Source organism: Rhinatrema bivittatum, chromosome 7 (assembly GCF_901001135.1).
Source record: "Rhinatrema bivittatum chromosome 7, aRhiBiv1.1, whole genome shotgun sequence".
Taxonomy (NCBI): Eukaryota; Metazoa; Chordata; class Amphibia; order Gymnophiona; family Rhinatrematidae; genus Rhinatrema; species Rhinatrema bivittatum.
In genome coordinates, this window is record NC_042621.1 from 256,241,491 (window position 1) to 256,264,161 (window position 22,671).

The 22,671-nt window shown below is 44.4% G+C and overlaps 1 protein-coding gene across 1 annotated transcript; it reads right to left on the reverse strand.

Annotated features, from left to right (window-relative positions):
• Positions 1-3,138: 3,138 nt before the first annotated feature.
• LOC115095845 (spondin-2-like) lies at positions 3,139-19,896 on the reverse strand. The gene is made up of 5 exons (XM_029610097.1): positions 19,492-19,896; positions 15,516-15,730; positions 13,779-14,214; positions 7,564-7,884; positions 3,139-4,334 (listed from the first exon to the last, which is right to left on the reverse strand). The coding sequence occupies exons 1-5, from the start codon at positions 19,691-19,693 to the stop codon at positions 4,279-4,281; spliced, it is 1,230 nt and encodes a 409-aa protein (XP_029465957.1). The 5' UTR covers positions 19,694-19,896; the 3' UTR covers positions 3,139-4,278.
• Between the last annotated feature and the right edge of the window lie 2,775 nt (positions 19,897-22,671).

Genomic DNA, 22,671 nt, shown 5'->3' on the forward strand with positions numbered 1-22,671 from the left:
TAGAATAGAAGAAACAGAGGGATGAGAGAGAGAAGGCAGGTTCAGGGGCAGTGGTGACACATTTATGGAAATAAGGGGAGGGTCAGGTGTTTCTCCCCTCTCCCATCCTCAAGTGTCCAGTCCTGGTCTGGAAAAGTCAGCAACTCTGGGTGGGTGGATGGGGGGGGGGAGGGGGGGTTTAATAGTGGAAGAAGGAAAGGACCTATGGGCCTGTGCCCTGGATCTTTGAAGAACATAGCAACGCCCCTGGGTGAGGACATTGTATTTTGTTTTGGACATATACTTCACAACTCTGTTACAACTTGGCTCCATATTGGCCACCAAAATTCATGGCAACTACTTCCTTAGTTTTGTGGCAACCTGGATGACCTGGTGACAGGTAGCCATGGCAACTTCATAGGCCCTCCAAAACACGAACTGCATTGGGTACGTAGAGACAATCTTTTCTTCTAAGGACGTTTTCCTGCCTGCTCCGGGGTCCTTGTCTCCCTTTCCCAGTTCCTGCAGCTGGGCCTGTAAGAGCTCATCTTGCTGCAGGCTTCCAAGTATTCCAGTTGGAGGACTGCAGCAGGCCTTTTGGGCGGTGTAACCTGTACGGGTAGGTTTGCTGGAGTCATTTTCAAAATGGGCTTATGCATGCAACTCAGCTTTGAAAACAGTGCAACTTATGCACATGCGTTTGCTGCCTAACTCATGCACGATGTTACAAAATTACCCCCTGTACGTCAAATTATAATCATCAGAAGTGAAGACATTTTGTTAAAGACTTTATTGGAATGCATACATCAGCAGAATAGTGTGAAGAATGGTTTTGTGGGTTTCTGGGTCTCTGCTATTGTGCCCGAAAGACCGAGGAGTGAAGCTTCCCCTTGCTGAGGAATGAACTACACTTGTGCTTACTTATAGATTACAAAGCCCACTGTCGGTGTGTTCATAAATGCCGGTAACTCTCTCTAGCAGGTCAAATTGAGCTTTTCATTCTTTTAGGATTCTGATGCACCCTCCAGTTAAATCTAATAGTCTTCAATTGGCAAAATATTGTCATGTTGTGGAATGTAACTGGGATAAGTAACAGAATGCTTTAAATAAAATCAATGTCTTAAAGCAGGATCTGCTTACCGATTCTGCATTTGTTGAGTGGTTGGTTAAAGCCAATAAGTAAAAGGTAAGAATAAGAAAAGCAGGACAACATTTTATGATGGGGAGAACCAGATTGCTCCATGTCAGTGTTAGAAGGTCACAAATGCTAATCTAGGTGAAAAGTTATTTACCTCTTGTTCCTGTTAATTGATGCTTGCACTGCCTGGGATACTGCAGCCAGAGATCACCTTCTGTGGGGTGACTGGTGCTCCGGTCTGCCTGGTCCTGTCTGTGTTTTAACAAGATCATCTCCACCTTTATCTGGGGCCATGGGCAAATGGAGCAGGGGTCACTGGCAGGCATGACGGTTCTAAACAAAGATATTAATCGTCCTGCCGTTTTCAGGGATTTTCCATTCTTGAACCCAATTACTGTTTCCCTGGTAGGTGATTGATTACGTCTCACTGTCAAGACTGTGTAAACCCCTTCACCTCTTTATTTTAGCCTCTCCATTATGGCACTTCTGGAAGAGGTAAGTGTATGTCTGCCAATGACGTCTGCTAGATTTGTTTCTTTTGGACAGGAGAATTACCATCCCCAGATGCTCTAGACAGGCGTGGCCCGAAACTCTGAGCAGGTGGAGATATACAATGTAAACTGGGCCTTCTGTCCGTGACCCATCCCAATAAAAGTCACCGTAATATTTTCTTCCCTTTTTTTTTTTTTTACATTGTTTTTTTCCTACAGCATATATTGCTTTTGAAAAGTATCAGACTGACAGAACTAAAAGATACAAACATTTTTATTCAGACTGAATGACTGGCAGGAAAGCAAGGTGAGAATGTAACGTCACTTCAGTTTCAAGCTCTCTATCGAATGCGGCAGTATGACAAGGAATATCAGTAATAATGGTCTGAAACCCACTTGCTTAGGAACTAAACTAAACCACTGCCAGTACCAAATCATCTTCAGATGATGATGATCTTTACTTGCTTGCACTGGAACCATGTTCAGAGCAGTGCCAGCTGTAAACACTCTGCATTCCTAGGCCAATCTACTTTGGCTAATTATGGGGGAGTTTTCAGATTATTATGCAGCAATAATCAAAGTATTTTATGTGGGGAAATGTATTTAAATGTAATAAGTATAGGTGGAGTTGGGGGAATCACACCTAAAGCAACAAAGCAAAAGGCAGATGTGTGAAATAAGGTTCACCTGTTCAAGCTTAAATTAGTCAATAGAGAAGTAACAGTCTTCAAGTTAAATAATTTTAATTTGATTAGGGAATTTTAATACATTGCAGTCCCCCACTGTATTATCTGGAAAATGTATTTATCTATATAAAAATGTGGTTTTACTATTGCCCCTCTCTTAGGGCCCTTTTTATTAAGCATTTTTCCCACAGACTCAAAATGGAAGAAGGCCTGTAGGAAATAAGCCCCTTAGTACGTACGTCCGCCTGCAGGAAAACCAGCGGCAGCGTTGGCTCAGGCAGAAGGTATGGACGGCGATTTCATTTTCAAATTAGCATGTGCACTTCCCAGCATGTACTTTACACTTGCCCCCATGCAGGTGCAAAAGTGCGCACACTGGGGTAAATTTTCAAAACCTTTCACGCGTGGCTGGGCTTACGCGCGCCGGACCAATTTTCAAAGGCCCGGCCACGCACGTAAATCCCCGGGACATGTGTAAGTCCCAGGGCCTCGGGAAAGGGGTGGGGAGGTCCAGGGGTGGGGCAGGGCATGGCTAGAGGTGCCCGGCACAGCGTCCATTTGCCGCTGTGCCGGGGGATCTCATGCCGGCAGGGTGCATGCAACTTGCTCCTGTCCCAAGGCAGGAGCAAATGGTAAGACAAGGATTGGGGGGGGGGGGGGAGGGTTTAGAATAGGGCTAGGGGGCAGGAAGATTAGGGGAAGGGGTAGGAAGGTTAGTATAGGGGGTAGAGAAGTTCCCTCCCAAGCCGCTCCTAAATTGCAGCGGCCTGGGAGGGAACTGTGGAAGGCCGCGGATGTCAGCGCGCGCAGGTTGCACAAATGTGCACCCCCTTGTGTGCGCCGACCCCCGATTTTACAACATGCACGCACCGGCGCGCGCATGTTATAAAATCACGTATCCATGTGTGCGCGCTGGGTAGCAAGCGCACAAGGATGCCTTTGAAAGTCTGCTTGCTGGCAACAGGGCTGGCGGTGGCTCCCGAACGTTTTGGACAGGGGGGACATAAAGGGGGCACAGTGAATTTCAAGGTGGGCAAGCGTCAAGGCTTTTCCCTCCAACCAATCAAAGTGGTCCAGCCAGACTGGGGCTGGCAAGCTCCGTGTCTCAGGGGGCGCCTGCCTCTCCTTGCTCCTCCTCTGGAGCTGCCCCTGACAAGAGTAGGAAGTACCTGCAGGGCTGCAAGCTGCCTGCGGGGTTTCTGAAGTGCCCTCCTCATTTTCACTTTGCTAGACAGAACTGACCAGAGATTGCTAGTCATCGTCCCAATTATTAGAAACCTTTATACTGCCAAACGTGGTGTGGTGGCTAAGAGAAAAGATTCAGGCAAAAAGCCATCTATGGATTACCTGATTGGGATGTGCAGTGGTTTTTTCGTTTTGTTTGTAGTGCACGCTCACTTTGTGTTAGAGCACTCTAACTCAAAATTAGTGCACACTAAAAATGAAACAAGCAACCCCCACCCCCCCAAAAAAAAAAAACAAAGTGGGAAAAAATAACAAATGAAACGAAAAAACAATATGAAAATTTTAGCTGCACATTTCCTTCTATGATGATTTAAAGAGAAGCAATGCATGAGGGTGTAATATTTCTTTTCCTTTAGTATGACTCAGATATAAGCACAGGGAGTGGTATTCACTCCCACGGAGCACTGATCTGAGTGGTGAAGACCAAAGAGCTGAACAATCCCAAAATGATTTTTAATGCACGTTCATATGAATGTTCAGGAAAAAAAATAAATCTTTTTTATACGCCACAGAAAAAAAGATGGATGCTAATCACATTTTTCAAGCCGGGGTCTTGTTTCTTGGTGCGGCCAGTTTCTTTAATGCATATCTTAACAGGACAAAACCAAATCCCCACAGAGACCCTCTTGTGAGATCTCAGTACATCTTATGGGATTCCTGCTCAGTCCCTCTGTAATTACCACTGCCATCTTCCGGCCCTGGGAGCAGCAATCCTGCGAGAAGATGGCAAGCGTCATCTTCAGATGACTTGGCGGAGTAGATTGGGGCGCCGGTTTCTTAGCTTATTCCTGGGCACTGCAATAAGTGAGAACACAATAAAAACCGTGTGGGGCAGAGACAAACAGACACAACCTTAGACCACAAACTCATCCAAAGCAATTTCTCATGCTGCGCATAATGTTGGAGAGTCAGTTTTTGGGGCAAATTTCAAAGGGTTTAGGTGCCTTACTTTGGGATATAGCAGTATATCCCAACCCTCTCCTGGAGGCAATTTAACAGTTGGGTTTTTCCAGGCTATCCATAATGAATATGCATGAGATAAATTTGCATACATTGGAGACCAAGGATATACAATAGAGATGTGATTTGGCCAAACCTTTTGGTTCGGCCTTCATTATCGGCCTGCCACGGGAAATTTCGTTTTTCTGCGGTTTGGGCCGATTTTATTTCGTCTGCCCCCCAAAACAAAGCCCGAAACCCAGGGGGCATATGGGGGGTAGTAAAAATAAAACAAAAAAAATCCCAACCCCCCAAACCCACCTCAACTCTTCAAATTTAATTACTTGCAATCCCCAGCCTCCCAATCCCCCAAGACTTGTCTGACTGACCCTCCAAGACTTAACAAAAGTCCCTGGTGGTCCAGCGGGGGTCCCGGAAGCGATCTCCCCCTCTCGGGCCATTGGCTGCCAGTAATCAAATTGGCACCGATGGCCCTTTGCCCTTACCGAGTGACAGGGGCTATCGGTGCCATTGGCCGGCCTCTGTCACATGGTAGGAGCAATGGACGGCTGGTGCCATCTTAAAAATTGGCACGGGCCATCCATTGCTCCTACCATGTGACAGGGGCCGACCAATGTGCATGTATCGCGTAATTGGCGATACATGCACAAGTGCCGAGCCCTGAGAAAGGGGCGGGCCGGGGGCATGCTTTGGGTGGGGAGGGAAGTGGCGGGGCAGGGCAGGACAGAGGCCGGCTGGGACAGGCGCCATTACCCGCTGTCCTGGGGAAGTACGTGCCGGCAGCCAGCCAGTGCGCGTAAATTACTTCTGCTCCCGAGGAGCAATAAGTAATAAAATAAAGAAATAGAGGCAAGGTAGGTTAGGTTTAGGGGGTGGGGAGAAGAGGGGAAGGGGAAGGAAGGTTAGGTAGGGGGTTAGGGAAGTTCCCTCCCAAGCCGCTCCTTAATTGGAGCGGACTGGGAGGGAACTGGGGAAGGCACAATTGCGTTGCCGCACAGACTTTGCAGAAATTCACTCCCCTTGCGTGCGCCACCTGCACATGCTTGTGCGGATTATAAAATCCGGCATGCATGTGTGCGCGGCCAACAGATTTTATAACATGGGCACGCTGGCGCGCACACGTTATAAAATCAGTGCGGCCATTTGCGCGTGCCACGTATATTTTAAAATCTACCCCTTAGCCCGACTCAGTTTTCAAATGGGCTGATTTAGCTATCTAACTCCCAAAGTTAGGTGACTAAACTCTTGAAGACTGAACCCTGTGGTATTGCATTTTAATATTTATACAATTTGTATTGCTAAAATTAAACATATATGCTATCATATAATTTGTACTTTCTTTTTATTTCATTTTACAGAAGGACCACCTTTTAATCAAACGTATATTTCCCAGAGTCCTTGCAGTTGCCAAAATATGGTGGAAACAGTGCTTAGCAGTCTTGATTCTTGCTTTTTTTTTTTTTTAAATCTACAATCCTCTCTAATGTTTAATGATATAATGCTCAAATTTCAAAACTGTTTTTCTGTTGTTCTGTTTCATTTGGTGAACAAAAGGTTTCTGATAAGCATGGAATAAAGTGCTTTTAGTCACTGGGAGGACAATTTGGGTGAAATGTCTTGGCTGAAAATTGCCCTCTGCAGGGAATCCACAGTGCCTGTACTTGTAGCTGGGCCGCATGCTTAGGGCGGGGGAGGAAATCAGGGCATGGACACCACCTTTTCACAAGCAGGTGCACTATTTTAGCCCTTTCAGCCGCCCACACTAATCAGCAGGTGCTTTTCGCACATGTACTTTACCCTAACTTTCAATGAGAAATTGAAATTATGGTGAAGCACGTGCACAAAAAGTGCCTGTGTACTTCACAAGTAATTGTTTGGATGAATCTCCTCTGCATTCCCAGGCAACACATAAGCGTGGATCCCAGTATGTTCTGGGGCTGTGCATGGAACATTTTTTTTTGTTTCAGTTTGTTTATCATTTCATTATTTTCTTTGTAAGATTTTTTTTTATTTCTTTTGTTGTTTTGTCTATTTAAAACAAAAATAAACAAAAAAAGAAATGAAAAATAAAAACCAAATTTGTTGGGGTCTACCCCTACCCCTTCCTCTCTGCTGTCGCCTCCGCTGCCACCAGAACCCCCCAAAGTCCTCATCTGTCTAGTGCACTTTTCCAAATACTCTAAGTTTGTCCTTAATCATCTATTGTTATTAGTTCTGCTGTCATATGGGCATGAGTACAGCTCTTGAGCTGAAATCAGAAGCTTGTGGACTGGTCCAGTGGTTGGTATGATGTGCTTTCATAGGGGAGATCGGCCTTTGGAATGACCTTGAACAATCCCCCCTAGTTAAAATAAGTTGGACGCAGCCTACACCACTCTCAAGAGCACACGCAGAACCTGATTCACTAAGGACTGTGTCTCATTTTCTGTCTACCGCAAAAGACCTTGATGATTCAGGCCTTTCACTATCTATGAAAGGGATGAAATTTCAAAGGCAGTTTTCAACTCTTGCAGTTTTTGGAAGTGACAGGAAAACTCTAGATGCAGTTCCTGTGGGAGGGAAGGAGTGTCAGAATTAAAACTGAGCATATCCCGATGCCCAAAAACTCAAGACTCAAAGTCCCCTGCTCACATTATCTTCCAATATGTTTAATTTTTCCACCAATTGCGTCAGAGTTAGGGCCTTTTCATAGCAAAATAACACACAAACTAAGTTCAGGTGGTACCGTGTGCTTGTGGGGGAGGGGGGGCCTGCGGACGGTGGGTTTGAGTCAAAAGAGAAGCAAAAGGCTCCCTCCCTTCGACCCCCCTCCCCCAAAATAAAACTTTAATAAGATTCAAAACTCCGCTCCCTTCCTTTAACACCAGGAAAACAGATGGAACCAAGAAACTTATGATTATTACTCAACTCTACAAACCTAGTTCATAAATGATATCTACTTTATTAACTACCATATGAACCGTTTTTGAAACATTGTTAAGCATCGTAACTTTGTAAACCGTTGTGATGGTGAAACCGAACGATGGTATATAAAACTCGATAGATAAATAAATAAATAAAGTACCTGTGCTGTTGGTTAGAAACACCCGATATCTTCTTTTCATAACCTCACTGCTACCATTCTTGTGTATCCATTTGAAATTCAGACTCTTTCTTGACATAGCATCTGTGCTAGCATTGTTAGTAGCCAAGGGTGATGCTGAGGGGCACGATGAATCCTCACAATCCTCCTTTTCCAGGAGGGTGGAGCATGGCTCCCCATCATTGGCTGGGTGAACAACAATGTATCGTGTTCTTTCTCTGGTGCCTTTTCCACATAGCCGGCTACAAAGTCCCCATGAGGACCACATGGAAACTTCACAGTCCAGGGGGGTAGAAACAAGACCTGAAAAATAGAAGACAGATGACTACTAGACATGTCACCAATATCATTCCCTTATGATAAATGAGGTCCTAAAGATGCAAAGCAAGTAGAAATAGGAAAAAGATAGCCCTATATACTGTCATGGGTCTTTTACTTAAGAACATAAGAAATTGCCATACTGGGTCAGACCAAGGGCCCATGAAGCCCAGCATCCTGTTTCCAACAGTGGCCAATCCCGGCTACAAGTACCTGATATCAATTTGCATGCCTTATTCAATTGCAAGCCAATTCCTGACTTAGCGTCAAGTTGGCTGGGGACTGTGCTATGCTTCAAGACAGTCAGGTTTATGAAACATTAAAAAAGTCAAGACTACAGAATCAGAAAAACAAACACACAGTATTCATGAAAATGTGGGTCAGATGTTTGCTGTTCAACACCTACCAGTAAGTACAAGGTAATATATATTCTTCCACTATGTGTCAGTAGAAACAGATCAGAGAAAGAAAATGGTCCAGTTTAAGGTCAGACAATTTCACATGAATAGTGGAAGATTAGCTTAGTGGTTTGAGCGGCAGGCTGGGAGCCAGGGTTCAAATTCTGCTGACACTCCTGGTGACATTGAGCAAGTCACTTCACTCTTTATTGCCTTGAGTACAATCTGAGGGTCTGATTTATCAAAGCTATTTTATTTTTCCATTCTATGTCTATGGGAAAAAAAAAATCCCTAGTAAATCAGGCTCTTGGATTGTAAGCCCTCTGGAGACAGGGAAATACCTACAGTACCTGAATGTAACTCACCTTGAGCTACCGATGAAAAGGCCTGAGCTAAAGCTAAATAACTGCACTCAGTGGCAAAAACATAGAAGTGCTATAGATTAATTATTCCAATATTTAATTGAAAAAATGAAAACTAGACTATGGGGCAGATCTTTAAACCTGCACGCATGTTATAAAATCCAGGGTCGGAGCGGGCAAAGGGGGTGCACAATTGTGCAACTTGCGCTCGCCGAGCCACGCAGCCTTCCTCCATTCCCTCCGAGGCAGCTCCGAAATCGGAGTGGCCTTGGAGGGAACTTTCCTTCCGCCCTACCGCACCTTCCCCTCTGTTCCCCTATCTAAAACCCCCTCCTGACCTGTATTGTGAAAGTTACGCCTGCCTCCGGGCTGCCAGCGGGCCATCCCCCGGCACAGTGGCTGTTCCGGAGGCCTCAGCCCCGCCCCGGAATGCCCCCAGGCCGGTGCCCCGCCCACGGCCACGCCCCCGTAACGCTCCTTTTTCGAAGCCCCGGGATATACACGTGTCCCGGGGCTTGCGCGCGCTGCCAAGCCTAAGCAAAATAGGCTGATGGGTGGGGAAGAGAAACTGGTTGCGATGATGATTGTTGAGAGAGAGTCAGCTTGGTATGTGGGAGTGACTAGCAAGAGAGAGAGTAACTGGGGTGACTGTATGGGGGTGACAGGTGAGAGAGAGACTTCTTGGTATAGTGACTGGTGAGAGAAAGACAGCCTATTGTGTATGGAGCAGGACTAGTGAGAGGAGAGATGACTGGGATGACATGTGGCGGGGGGCATGGATTGGGGTAACTGTATGGGGTGACAGGTTGCCCCCCCTCCCCACACACACCAGGCTGCCTCTCTCTCTCCATTCACTACCCCAACCAGACTCTCTTCCACCTGTCACCCAAGTGACTTTCCCTCTCACCAGTCACCCCTCCCCCCATAGTCACACCAGGGGAATTCAAAGTATGCTTATCCCAAAATGCCAGGGCCCCTTTCCTAAAATACAAAAGTATCGGTGAATTCTAAATAAGCATTTGCATTGCATGCTTTTGCTGACTAGAACTTGATGCTATAAAATTACATCACTTGTTTGTTTACACTTGTTTACACTTGTTACCCTACAAACACCACCTTGCAATCACAGCAACACAAACAAGTACCGGTGTCTAAGGAGGCAGCCAAGGGAAGGCAGAACCTTACCTCTAGCTAACAAATTCCTCCCAAATTGACATTTTTTAACTGATTGGTAACATTTTCAGTTAGTGCGCCCTAAGTCCCGTTAGTGTGCACTAACTCCAAAAGTAGGAAATCACGAAATAAATACCTCCCGAGACATTTTAAAAATGAAATCTAACAGATAGCGACCCGAGACGAAAATGACCCGAAACAAAAATCAGTGCACATCCCTACAATGAGGTGAAGAAATCTGAGTTTTACCTGTAAGAAAAAACCCCCCAAACTACCACCTATACCCGACATCATTAACCACTATTATAACTTCTGTATAATAAAGATCATCAATTACATTGTAAGCTAATGCAATCTTAATTATGAGTCGGAGGAGAAATGTAAGGTTCCACCTTCTTGTTTACCAGAAGATTGTCTGATCGCAGCAGTCCACTCAGTATTAGCTATGTTGCCATTATAGTTTAAGCCAATTCTCATTGCAAATTCATTATCATACATCCTAGTAAGAGGAAAATATCCTCTCAAGCCAGGGAAACCTGCAAGGATCCTACCCTTAATTTTCATTAGCCGAGAGATCACTTCTTGGTCGTCTGATTCTAAAATAGCTTTACTCCTCGCAGGCGTCTCCGCTGGAACATCTGCAGATAAGAAATCTGAATCGCTTGCTCTAAGTTTGAGTTTGGGTTCAGCAAAAGAGTGAAGTTGGCAAACTATTCCTGACAAATACTTAAGACCCTCCAACCCATCGCCTCACTCACTCAGCCACCCCATTGGCTTTTTTTTTTTTTTTAATATATATTTGGAGGGTGGTGACCTCCTTTCATTTTTCTTACAGTAATGACCTTTCCTAGGTTAAATAATTGTCTTTTTTAACATTTGATACTTTGGAAGATATTTTAATTATAAAGAGACTGGAATAATCATATGCGTTAAACTATTCTTTAAAGTGGCCCTGTCTTCTGTCCTGGGAAAGTCAGTGCACACTATCTTTCTGCTCCAGCATCATTTCCTCTTCACTTCAGCTCTCTTGCTTCCAGTTTCTAGGGTCTCTCCCTCCTGTGTATGCCAGGGCTGTGCTGCTGCAGCGATGTTTGCCTTCTGCAGTGGGAATAGTGGTAGCAGTCACTGCTTCCCTGACTGCAGTTGGCTTGCTTTTTTTTTTTTTTAATTCTGTTTTTTTTTCCCCTCTAACCAAAGTCCCTGTTACAGATTCTACTACAAGTTCCATTATAGATTCCACTGTGACTTTAGCCATCTATTAAAGGGAATGAAGATTCAAGAGAGAGAGAGAGAGAGAGAATTCTGGCCATAAATCTCAACTACATTCTATCTGCAGGAGCCACGTTTGCTTGAAATTCACCTTATCTAACAGAAGCAAATGGTCCTACCTGCATCTCTTCCCTGGACCTACACCCACTCTTCTGACTGTTGACTCCTTTAGATTTTAGATGGCAAAAATCCTTGATCCACTAAAGCAGCTCCTGTCTGTGGACTGGCTTGTAGGTGGGCATTGGTCTCGATAGACCCCTGGGGGTTGGGAGAATTGTGAGATTGGGGGGAGCGGGCAGATTTGGGCCTAGATGAATCAGCATGGGGATATCGGGATGTGAGCTAACACCCTGATGCCCCCGCATTGTTTAAGCTACGCCTCCCTCAAACATGATAAAATAACAGGGGCTGACTTTTCCCTAAGTCAGCCATTATTTTAGTAACATAGAACTAACTGTGCAAGAGCTGCCTTGCATGGATTTGCAAATTTCATCCGTGTGTACCTCATGCAAAGCAGCTCATTTTAATAGGGGCGAATTTATGCGCAGTATCACACGTAAAATGCTGTTTCTTGCATGTTAGAGCCATAATGTGGCTTAATAAATGTACCTCTAAGTTACCCAGGTAACGCTAGTAGTGCCTCACAGCAGTCCTAAACCTACCCAGGTGCGTGTACCCGGAGACGTGGATACTTAACCATTTACATTCAGAATGTAGCTGGTTAAGCATAGTAAATAAAAATTTAAAAAAATTGACCTTCAGGTCTCCCCTGCTCCTCACCACCCCAAACGACTTCAAAGTAGTTGCTGATTCCCCCCCCCCCCCCCACTCAAAGGTCCAAATTATTAAAAATCGATGCAGCCCATTAGTGACTCAAGGCTGCGCGTCTCTATGATATTTTAAGTAAAGTCACAGAGCCTCCTCCTGCTTTCCCTCCCCACCCACCCACAGTCTTAATCGTTTCTTCCCGCCCCCTCCCTGAATCTCCCCAAAACCCCGTCTGGGAGGGTAGTAATGTCTTACCTGCCCCCGGAAGCGGGCACTCGACGCGTTGCTCTCAGAGCAATGCCGGAAGCAGCCTGGGGGAGGAGGTGGGAGTCTACCGCACTCTCAGACGGGGTTTGGGGGCGGGTGCAGTTAAGGTTACAGGTGGGTGGGGATGGGGTGCAGGAGGAGGTTTGGGGGACTTGACATAAAATGTCCTGAAGGGGTGGCAGCCTTGAGTTACTGTGGCCCATATATTGTTTTCTTAATTTGGGGATTTCGGGGGATCAGGTACTAGCCTGCAACTACTTTAAAGTATTTTGGGGGATGGGTTCAGGCCTCAAGTCTGGGAAGGAATTTTTTTCTTCGGTTACCCAGCTTTATTCTGAATGTAGCCAGGTAGTGTTAAACTTACCCGGATACCTTTAAACCTACCGGGCAATATTCAGAATATATCCAGTTAGGGTTAAAAGGAATCTCCAGCTAAAGTTAGCCAGATAACTCTAGGGAGCCTTCACCCGCTGAAATATCCACAAGTTATCTGCTTGCCAGGTTTTTTTTTTCTGTTTAATATTGACCTTGAAATTTTCCTATATAGATGACACAACCTGTGTAGATAGTAATTCTCTTTTTTAGTTCAATGCTAGGATCCCTAGATGCACCATAAACCATTGTTCAGGGATTGAACTTGACATGTTAATCAACGGCACATTTTTAGATGGGCCAGGAGCTAAACTTCAAGTCTAACACGATCATATTCAATTCCAGCTAATTAAACAACGTAAGAAATATTCACAAGATAATCTGAATGTAGCCCAATTCTATCCTACCAAAGGAGAAGTATCTGTTTACTGAGAGGACACTCGTGGATCATCATCGGAACCCTATTTTATAAACTAGCAAAAGAACCGGGGGACACTCCCAGGGGGTCATGATGTCTGGTTTGATAATACCCTAATTACAGTCCATTGTATTTCCATTTTTTAAAAAAAAGCTAATTAAAAGAATTTATTTTTTGGGGGGTGGGGTGGAAAGGGCCTAAATGCATTACAGAGTAAGTAAAGGAGGTCAATCGAATCCAATTCTAACCCACAAAGAACGATTATTCTTTCAATGCACAACTATAACTTTAAGGGCTCAAGGACCTAATCTGTGCTGCTCTGCCAAAGCAGATCATGTCTTCTGGAGACGGGATAATTTACAACGCACTCAGGATCCCGTCTCCCTTTGTATTAGTAGAAGTCTATTTCTTTATCCACGCAAGAATAGCTCTAGCACCCTCGCCCTAGTTCTACCAAGAACAAATGCATCCATAACACTATCCTTACCTGACCAAAGGGGGTCTCTGTCCTTGATGGGCAGAAGAAAGCATTTGGAGATTATGAACTATTGGCAGACAGAACCATCTGCATGATCCCTTCCGCTACCTAATGTTTTCATAATTCTATACCAGAAACAATTATTAGAGACTATCTTGACCTCAACTGTAGCTCTATAACAAGAAATTTAAAAAAAAAAAAAAAGGATCCATCGTCTCAGAAGCAAGGAAAGCAGTAATGACCCAAGCAAGAGACTTTCAATGCCTGTTTAAATCAGTGCTTCCTTGTGAGAAGATGCACCCTCTCTGTGCATGGATGTTTGATTTTACTGATGCACTGACTGTATTTGCTACAGCTTTCAAAACCTTATGTACTTTGCCCAGTTTCTTCTCTTGCTGCAGTCTGGTTCCATGTAACTTGGACTTCTTCCAAGACAGTGCGATTCTGCGTCCCATTTCCAGCGGCCGTGACATTTGTACCCTGCATTTCTCCATACTCTGTTTCATTATCTTTTTCCGTAGGTAGCAGATTGAACTCCAAATAGCCAAGTCGAGGCAGAGTCTCAAGCTTTGGGTAGTAGAAGGAATTAGCCGGGTGTGATGGGTTCTTGGCTGTTATTTGGGAAACTGGCTCTTGAGGGTTGGTGACAAAGTTTGGAGAGGAAAACGTGAATCCACTGTCTGTCCCTGCATCCCAGGGGAAGAGGTCGTAAAGTACTCTGGTCTTCCACTGACCATTTTCACATAGGTCGAGAGCGCTGATGCCAACAAACCAATCAGGGCTGGGTATAATTCTCAGCAGGACAGAAACCTAAGCAGGAAGTTAAGACAATCTGAGTACCACAAAAAGCAAGCAGTTAGTTGAGGCATTAGGTGACACAATTAGCTGACTGTAAGTGGCAGTGGCTGAAGTTTATCTCATTTTATCATTTGGGTCATTTTTTAATGAATGTTTTTATTGCTGTCAGCATAGAATTTGGATATTATGGAATATAAATGAATAGTAAATAAGTAAGTGATACATGCGGGCCTGGATTTGTCAATAGGTACACTAGGCCTGTGCATAGGGCGGCAGAAATCGGGGGGGGGGGGGGGGGGGCGTGGCAGATTTGCTGCCCTTCAGTTGTGCTGAATCTCAGGCAGCAAAGAACAGTCCTCTTGTTCCTGATCCTGCGCTTCCCATCCAGGCAGCGTGCAGAGAACAGGAGAGCCTGCAGCAGACAGAGCAAAGGGGGGATCATTTTGGGGAGATTAGAAGGGGCTGAGAAGAGAGGGTGAGGGATGAAAGGAGGATCGACTGGGGGTGGGAACAAGGGTAGGGGGCAGTGTTCATGTGTGGGAGGGAGGAGGGATGAGTGTATGTGTGTGTGTCATATTGGGTGGGATGTTAGAGAGGGGCTACAAGGAGGAGCAGGACCTCTCCCTGCTCTCCTCCCCATCCATTGCACTTCAAATCCTCCCTCCCTTGATCTTGGACTCTATCCCCCAGATGCTGGAACCTCCCTCCCTCCCTTCCTACCCTCCACCTTCTCCCTGGATCCTGAAACCCATTCCCCAACCCTTCCTGCTCCCTCCTCCCCTTCCTCAATCCAAGAGCCTCCCTATCTCTCCCTCCTCTTCCCCACGCCAGCTTCCTAATCTTCCCCATCTCCCATCCTCCCCATCCCTAGTCCTCTTTCCTTCTCACCCTCCTCCCTGTTTCTCCTCGCCTTATTCCCGATCCTATCCCTGCCTTTCCCCGTTCCTGAGGTCTCCTCCTTGTACTGACTCTTGAGATCACTTTCCTTTCCCCGATACAAATTAAATAAATAATACGAATCATCCGGGCGTAAAACTGCTTTATTTCTATAATGTAATGTAAAAGATGGAAATGTTTGCCAATTTACTTCAAAAATTTTTAAATGTTTGCCACAGGATCTGCCCCTAAGCTGCCACAGGAAACCCGGGCACTGTGCCTTAGACCTTCATTTCCAGATGTCCTGCCTGGGGAGGGAGGGTTAGAGGGATGACAGGGGGTGACAGCACCAGCAGTGCCTAGGAGCGGCAAAATCATAAACCGGTCCCTGGAGAAATGCATACGACAAATAACTGACACCATCAGTCTGTACTCACTAAAGGGTGAGATGGCGCCAAAGTAATGACAGTACTGGTATTTCCTTCTCCTGTGGGAACTGCATCGGCCTGGAACCAGCTTCGCACTTCGTCTTTCAGTAGCTCAATTTCATGGACAAGGAGCTGGGATTTCCCATGCTCTACAAATACTTGAACCCCTGGGGAGACCAAGGAGCCTTCAGCCCACAGCACAAAATCAGAATTATGAATGCAACCTACGAAGGAAAAAAAAAAAAAAGAGAGAGCTAACATAGTAATGACTGAAAGACTTGGAGGAGAAGGACTTCAAACCAACATATGGAAAAAAATAGTGAGATGACGATTCTGCTGCACAGGGATTAAGTGAGTTTCCAACAACTATAGAAAGAGGCCGATGCAATATAACGCGCCCGCAAGGGGGGTGCCATGCAATACCCAAATTAGGGGGTCACGCTAGCAAGGAGGCGCTAGGGTCATTTGTGCGACCTTAGCGCCTCCTTGCTAATGTGACCCGGCTACGGCTGCTGGTTATGAAGACCGACGCCGGTAAACTCGGCGTCAGTTTTCATAACCGGCCGTCTGCCATTGGCGGCCATTTTCATTACTGGCAGACGGCCGGTTATGAAAACCGACGCCGGGTTTACCAGCGTCGGTTTTCATAACTCGGCGGTCTGCGGAGTTATTTTTTTTTTATTTTTTACTTAAGAAAAGAAGTACAGAAAACCAGTTTTTTCTGCTTTTCTGTACTTCTTTTACCTGCGCTCAGCTATTAACGCCTGCTCCAGGAAGGTGTTAATAGCTGAGCAATAAATGTGTGTCAGACGCACATTTCTTTTTTTGCATGCAGAGTGAATGAGAATAGCGCTCATCACATGCATTTGCAAGTGATGAGCGCTATTACATTCACTCCGTGGCCAACGCGGGTTAAATAGGCACTAATCCCCCTATTGCATTAGGGGGTGGATTAGCGCCTATTTAACCCACGTCGGAGAGCGGGTTATACAGTGTGCTCGGCTGAGCGCACTGGCATCGGCCCCAAAGTGTATTAAGAGTACACCTATCACACACGTCACTCTCCCGGTGCAATAACACATTTTAATATGTACAGAAACATTACAATGCATGTAAAAACTTGTTAGTGTATGCAATGACAATGGGAACATGCTAAATCCAAAACAAAGCGAAAGCCAATAACCTCCCAACAAATCTTTCAGCGATCCTATCGAAGTCTTTTAAGTCCCCTTCGTGTAACCTCTCAAATCTCAGCTCATTCGGGGCCTGATTTACTATGGCTTTCAACCTATGATGTATCTATGAGAAAAGAACTTAAGGCCAGATTTTAAAACCCCGGCTCACGTAAATCCCAGGGCTTACGTGCATGGCCGGGCCTTCTGCGCGCTAGGCCAATTTTCAAACGGGCCCAGCAGGCATGTTATAAAATCACGCGTCCATGTGTGCACGCCAGGTAGCGTGCGCACATGGACGTGCGTGTGTATTTTTTGAAAATCTACCCCTTAGTGCATGAGTTTGCCGATACTAAGTCACAGACTGACAGGGAGAGAGGTGTGTGGACATGATCTCTACATAAAGCTGCAGTATTCACTCTCAGCCCTCAAGGGCCACCAAGAGGGCAGATTTTCAGGATATCCCTAATGAACATACATGAGCCAGATTTGCATACAGTGGAGGCAGCATACAAATATCTCATGCATATTCATTAAGGATACCTTGAAAATCTGACCCGTTTGCAGCTCTTGAGGACTGGAAGTGAATACCTCCAACATAAGGCATTCTTGCTTTATTTTCTACAAGAACGCTTAAAAGTGGGAGTGAAGTCTGAGACGTTCACTGGTGGAGCCTAGATCTAACCTTCCACAAGCAGAATTCCCTTTTTTTTGTTGTTTTCTATTGCTGCAAACCATCATTAAAAAGCCTCAGTGCTAATTATAGGGCTATGTTTGAATAGCCGGGGTTATTTCAGTGTATGCAGGCACTTTTACAGGCCAATGCAATAAAGTGCGCCCAGCCTAGCACACAGCTTAACGAGTGGCTGGACCTGTATTTTGGACGCACGTCCATAATCTCTGATGCAATAAGGGGATCAGCGCGTCCAAAATGCGCATCCAAAGGCATAGCTAACAGCGGTTATCACATGTAAATGCCATGTAAATGAGACTAATAGCTGTTACCCCGCAATGCAAAAAATCCCCGTGCACCCGAGGCGCACTTTTTAACCCCGTACAATGTTATGCCTGCCTGGAGCAGTCGTATCGTCTTCCTGCTTGTCAAGGGCTCAGCTTAAAAAGAAACCAAAAAAAACCCAAACTGCTTTTCTGTGGTGGTACTTCCTACTTAGTTTCTTTGTATTACTTATGTAGGAAGAAACAGAAAACCGCACCATGGAAAAAAAAAAATCTTGACATAAAAAAATAATAATTTCAGGGAGCACAATATACACCCATAATATACACGCTCCAGGCCATGTATATTGTGCATCTATATTGTGCCAGTAAAATAGTTGCTGCAAGAAAAAACGGACACTCATTAATTGAGCGTCCATTTTCCTAACCTTTACCCAGCCGCCTCCTGGGCGCCTGATGCCATAGACGCACTAGGGATGCACAATTTATCCCTAGTGTGTCCTTTTTAGCATGGTTGCTCATTTGCTTATTGCATTAGGCTCCCAGAAGAGGTGAATATGTGCATTTTTAAAAATGCATGCCCAATTTGCATGCACATTTTTAGCGTGTCCATATTGCATCAACCTGTTAGTCCCCGTGCATCGCAGCCAGCGTTCAAAGGGAAACCACCCGCCCTTCAAAAACCAGCACCTGCAAAGTACCTGCAGAAATATCCATGTGCTTTGCATCTGCTATTTGTGCAAGTAGCTGGAGGGGGAACAAGCACATTTGGAAGTCAGGCAGAGGAGAGCAGTGAGCAGTTTTCAGATAGGTCACTGGAAAGGCTGACTTGAAGTGCCAGATCTTCTATGTCAGTGCTTGATTGGGTTAGTCATCATTCTTATCCACATCATGCTGCAGACACAATACAAGGGGCCGGCAGTGGATACTTTACAGATAATTAAAAGAAAATAAACTTGGCTGCCAGCACTCCAGTCCTAGCATGGCTCAGATCTGCTTCCCGTCTGGATCAGCAGAGCTGTACTGCTGGCCTGCAGCTAGCTGGAAGGAAGGTCTTCTGGCCCTGGCATGATTAGACAAATCATTTCTTTTCTAAGCATGTTCTCTTTCTAGAACGAAATGATTCAAAATGCTCGCATTGTTGCGGCAGCATCTTGTATGCATCTGCACCATTTTTGACAGATATAAATCTGCGCAAATGATTTTGCGGGGTTCATTTCTATGTTTGCTGAGGGGCCGATACAGTACTGTTTAACCCGCTGTCAGATGCGGGTTAAATAGGCACTAATCCATCCCCTAATGCAATAGGGGGATTAGCGCCTATTTAACGCGCGTCTGACGCAGAGTGAATGAGATAGCCCGCATCACATGCAAATGAGGCTATTACTCATTCACGCCAAATGCAAAAAGATAAATATGCGTCTGAGATATTAATGCCTGCCTGGAGCGGCCGTTTTCATTACTGGCAGACAGGCCGGTTATGAAAACCGAGGTCGAGTTTACCAGCGTTGGTCTTCATAACCGGCAGCCGTGGCGTGTCGTGTTAGGAAGGAGGCGCTAAGGTCACTCAAAGCGACCCTTGCGCCTCCTTCCTAGCGCGACTCCCTAATTTCCATATTGCATGGCGCCCCCCCCCCCCTTGCAGGTGCCATGCGTGCATTAAAAAAGCGGGTGCTGAAAAGTCAGCGCACATAATTGCATCAGCCCCTTAGTATGGATGCATGATAGTGCTCAGAAAAGTAGGGAAGGCCGTGCTGGCATAAATTGTACAGGCTTCTGCGCCCATCTCTGCTGCTCCAGCTGGCAATAGGGCGACAAGAACCAGGCGGAACCCACCTTGAACTGAAATTACTCACCAAAAAGAAGGGACCACTGAGCGGGTGGTCTGTAGGTTGGGTACTGCTTGGGGAAGGAGAAAGGAGACCATTTTGCTGAGAAGGTGACGGAGTAATTGGCTGATCCGCCGGCGTTGCAGGATCTATTGAGAATTTCACTTTGAGACAGGTAAGACCAGAGAGAAACCAGGAAGAAGAAGCTGGGAAGACTTGTTGCTGTCATCAGGAATCGTATTCAGCAGCTGCTTACTGAAGTTTTGGCTTCGAATTCAGACGGAACGTAACTTGTCTTGCCTTTAATCTCGCCCCCTCTCCTCTTTTTCTCTCTCCTATTACCTTGTTTCTTTCTTTTTTTCTCTCTCTCCTTTCTTTCTGCTCTTCTTCCGGGTCTCTTTTACCCCCGTCTCCTATACTCTTCTCTCTTGTTTTGTCCGTTTCTTCCTCTTTTTTTTTCTGTAAGTAAACAAATCTTTTGGCATAGACCTTTAAACTACCATCTAAGTTAACAATTGACAAAAATCAATTACTTCTCCTGGAATTTCTAGGCTAGGATTGTACCATGATATTACTATCAAAAAAAGCCCTTGACCACCCCTACTGTTTTATATAGAAAACACTAATAACAAATACCAAACAGTATCCCACTAACAATAAAATTATATAAATCCTTTAATTAGAACTTTTATGATAAAAACACTTTTTTTTTTATAGTACACAAATAGTACATCACATGCAAAAATACAAAACCCATGGTAAATTCCACACACAACATACTCGCCAATACCATTCACACATCATGGGCACCACATCAAAACCCCTCATTAAAAAAATAAAAAAATAGTGGATCCAAAAAGGAGTTTCATTCACAGCACTTAACTATTATTTATGTCCCCGGTGATGGTAACGTTGACAAAGGAGTCAAAAAAATCAATGTTCAAAATTCAAAAGGGACAATGTCCTAAAGATACTCCACTGATGGATTTCGAAAATTTCTTTTATACCTTGCACCACAATCGTAATATGGAGACAATGAACTTAATGACCATATTCAAGGTAACATACAAATGCCATACGAAGGCACTTCATATGGGGCACTTACTAAACCCGGGGCACTTACTAAACCCGGCTAAGGTAAAACATATCAGCCGGAGACAGGTTTCTTTGTTAAGGCCAATGTATCAAACGGTAAAGGGCTTCCTCATGTTTTATAAGAGACCCCCATCCGGGGAGAGCTCACCAGTGTCTGCTTAGCTAAAGCGTGATGGAGCTTGCTGGTCTCGGCTCAGAAAAGGCGTATCGGCCGGTAAAGGAAAACCCAGCAACTCCTTCTTTCTATCTCTCGTTGTTCAAAAACACTCCCAATGCTGCAGCATTTCGGCACCGTTGCGCCTGCATCAGGGGCAAAGAAATGAAACCTGAAAGAAAAAACCAACTACAACCCCACGATGGTGTTCATAGTAGGCTGGGAGGCCCAGAAAGAAGACACACTAGATTCTTACTGACTATACCTATAAATATGAGGAGGACCTGAAAGGGAAACAGGATAATAAGAGGGACAGCCAGAAAAACTCGATCTCAAAAGAAAGCAACATTGTCCCTTTTGAATTTTGAACATTGTTGTTTTTTTTTGACTCCTTTGTCGATGTTACCATCACCGGGGACATAAATATGAGTTAAGTGCTGTGAATGAAACTCCTTTTTGGATCCACTATTTTTTTTTAATGTTTTTAATGAGGGGATTTGATGTGGTGCCCATGATGTGTGAATGGTATTGGCGAGTATGCTGTTGTGTGTGGAATTTACCGTGGGTTTTGTATTACATTTCTAATGGACATTTACATTTGTATACTATAAAAAAAAGTGTATCATCAAATTGCTAATGAAAGGATTTATATAATTTTATTGTTACTGGGATACTGTTTGGGATTTGTTAGTAGGATTGTGCCATAACCATACCATTTTTATTTATAACCTGCCTTCCCAATAGAGATGCTCAAGGTATAGTACAGCAAGTGCTATAGCAATCATAATAGGTACAAAGAACTGAGCATTAATAAACAAATGCAAATAGTAATGAATACCAGAAAATCCAGTTAAAATAAAATTAAGCAGATGATCCCTAACAAATCATACAAACAGGAATTCAGAATCAATAAAAAGCCAGTGGATCAGAAAAAAAATAGAGTTTACTGCCCAAAAGATGGTGAAGAAAACAAGTCTTTATTAGATGTTTATGGATAATCCTAAAACACTGTGTATAAATTAGCTGGCAAATATGAGCATATAGACATAGACAATACTTTTCTTGTATTTTTCTTCACAGTGTCCGGTTTTCTTGCATCAAGCTTGGGAAGGTCCCAAGTGATTTTAGTTTCTTCATTCTCTACAATTGCTTCAGGGTGGTGATCTCGGTGATTTTCTGATAATAGCGATGCTATAGTAGTTACACGGTTTTCAGTGCATGAGCCATGCCACCTTGTTGTGCCTTTCTGTATACAGATTGTCTGACATTGGCACATCACACCCAGCTGTTTCCAGATCTGTTTTATAGAAACTGCATTTGTCTGTTTAACTTTTGTTTTTTTTCCTGTGCTGGCTGTGAGCTTTCTTGTCCATAGTTCGCTGTCCTGTGCTGCAATTATCAATCTAAAGAGTGATTTCTCTGGGTAAAGCACTACTTTATCTACAGAAGTCCTTTTGAAAATGACCTTAAAAAGTAAGAAGCTTACTTAGTAAATATGATCTTCAAGAAATAGTTGAAAAGTGGATTGTATTTTAAAAATGTTTTTTTTCCTTTACTATGACAAGGGCAAATATATAAAAACTCCTATCTATTGCCTTTCAGTTACAACAGATGAGCACACAACTAAGGATCTGCTGACATTTCAGATAACTTGCAACTACAACAAAGTGGACATAAACTTTCTTCTGTATTTTACATAAGCCTGTATCTGTCCTTTATTCATTTAAAACAATTAGGTGTAGTGGATTAGTTTACATGCATTAAAAAGTTCAAGCTTGTTTACTTCTGCTACAAAAGGGGATCCTGAAATTGTTTTTCGCACTTCTAACAAGAACTTTCAGAAATATCAGTGTATAACATCTATCTATGGCTGGACAGACTGGATGGACCATTTGGGTCTTTTATCTGCTATCATTAACTATGCTACCATGTTACTATACGCACATAATACACTTGGG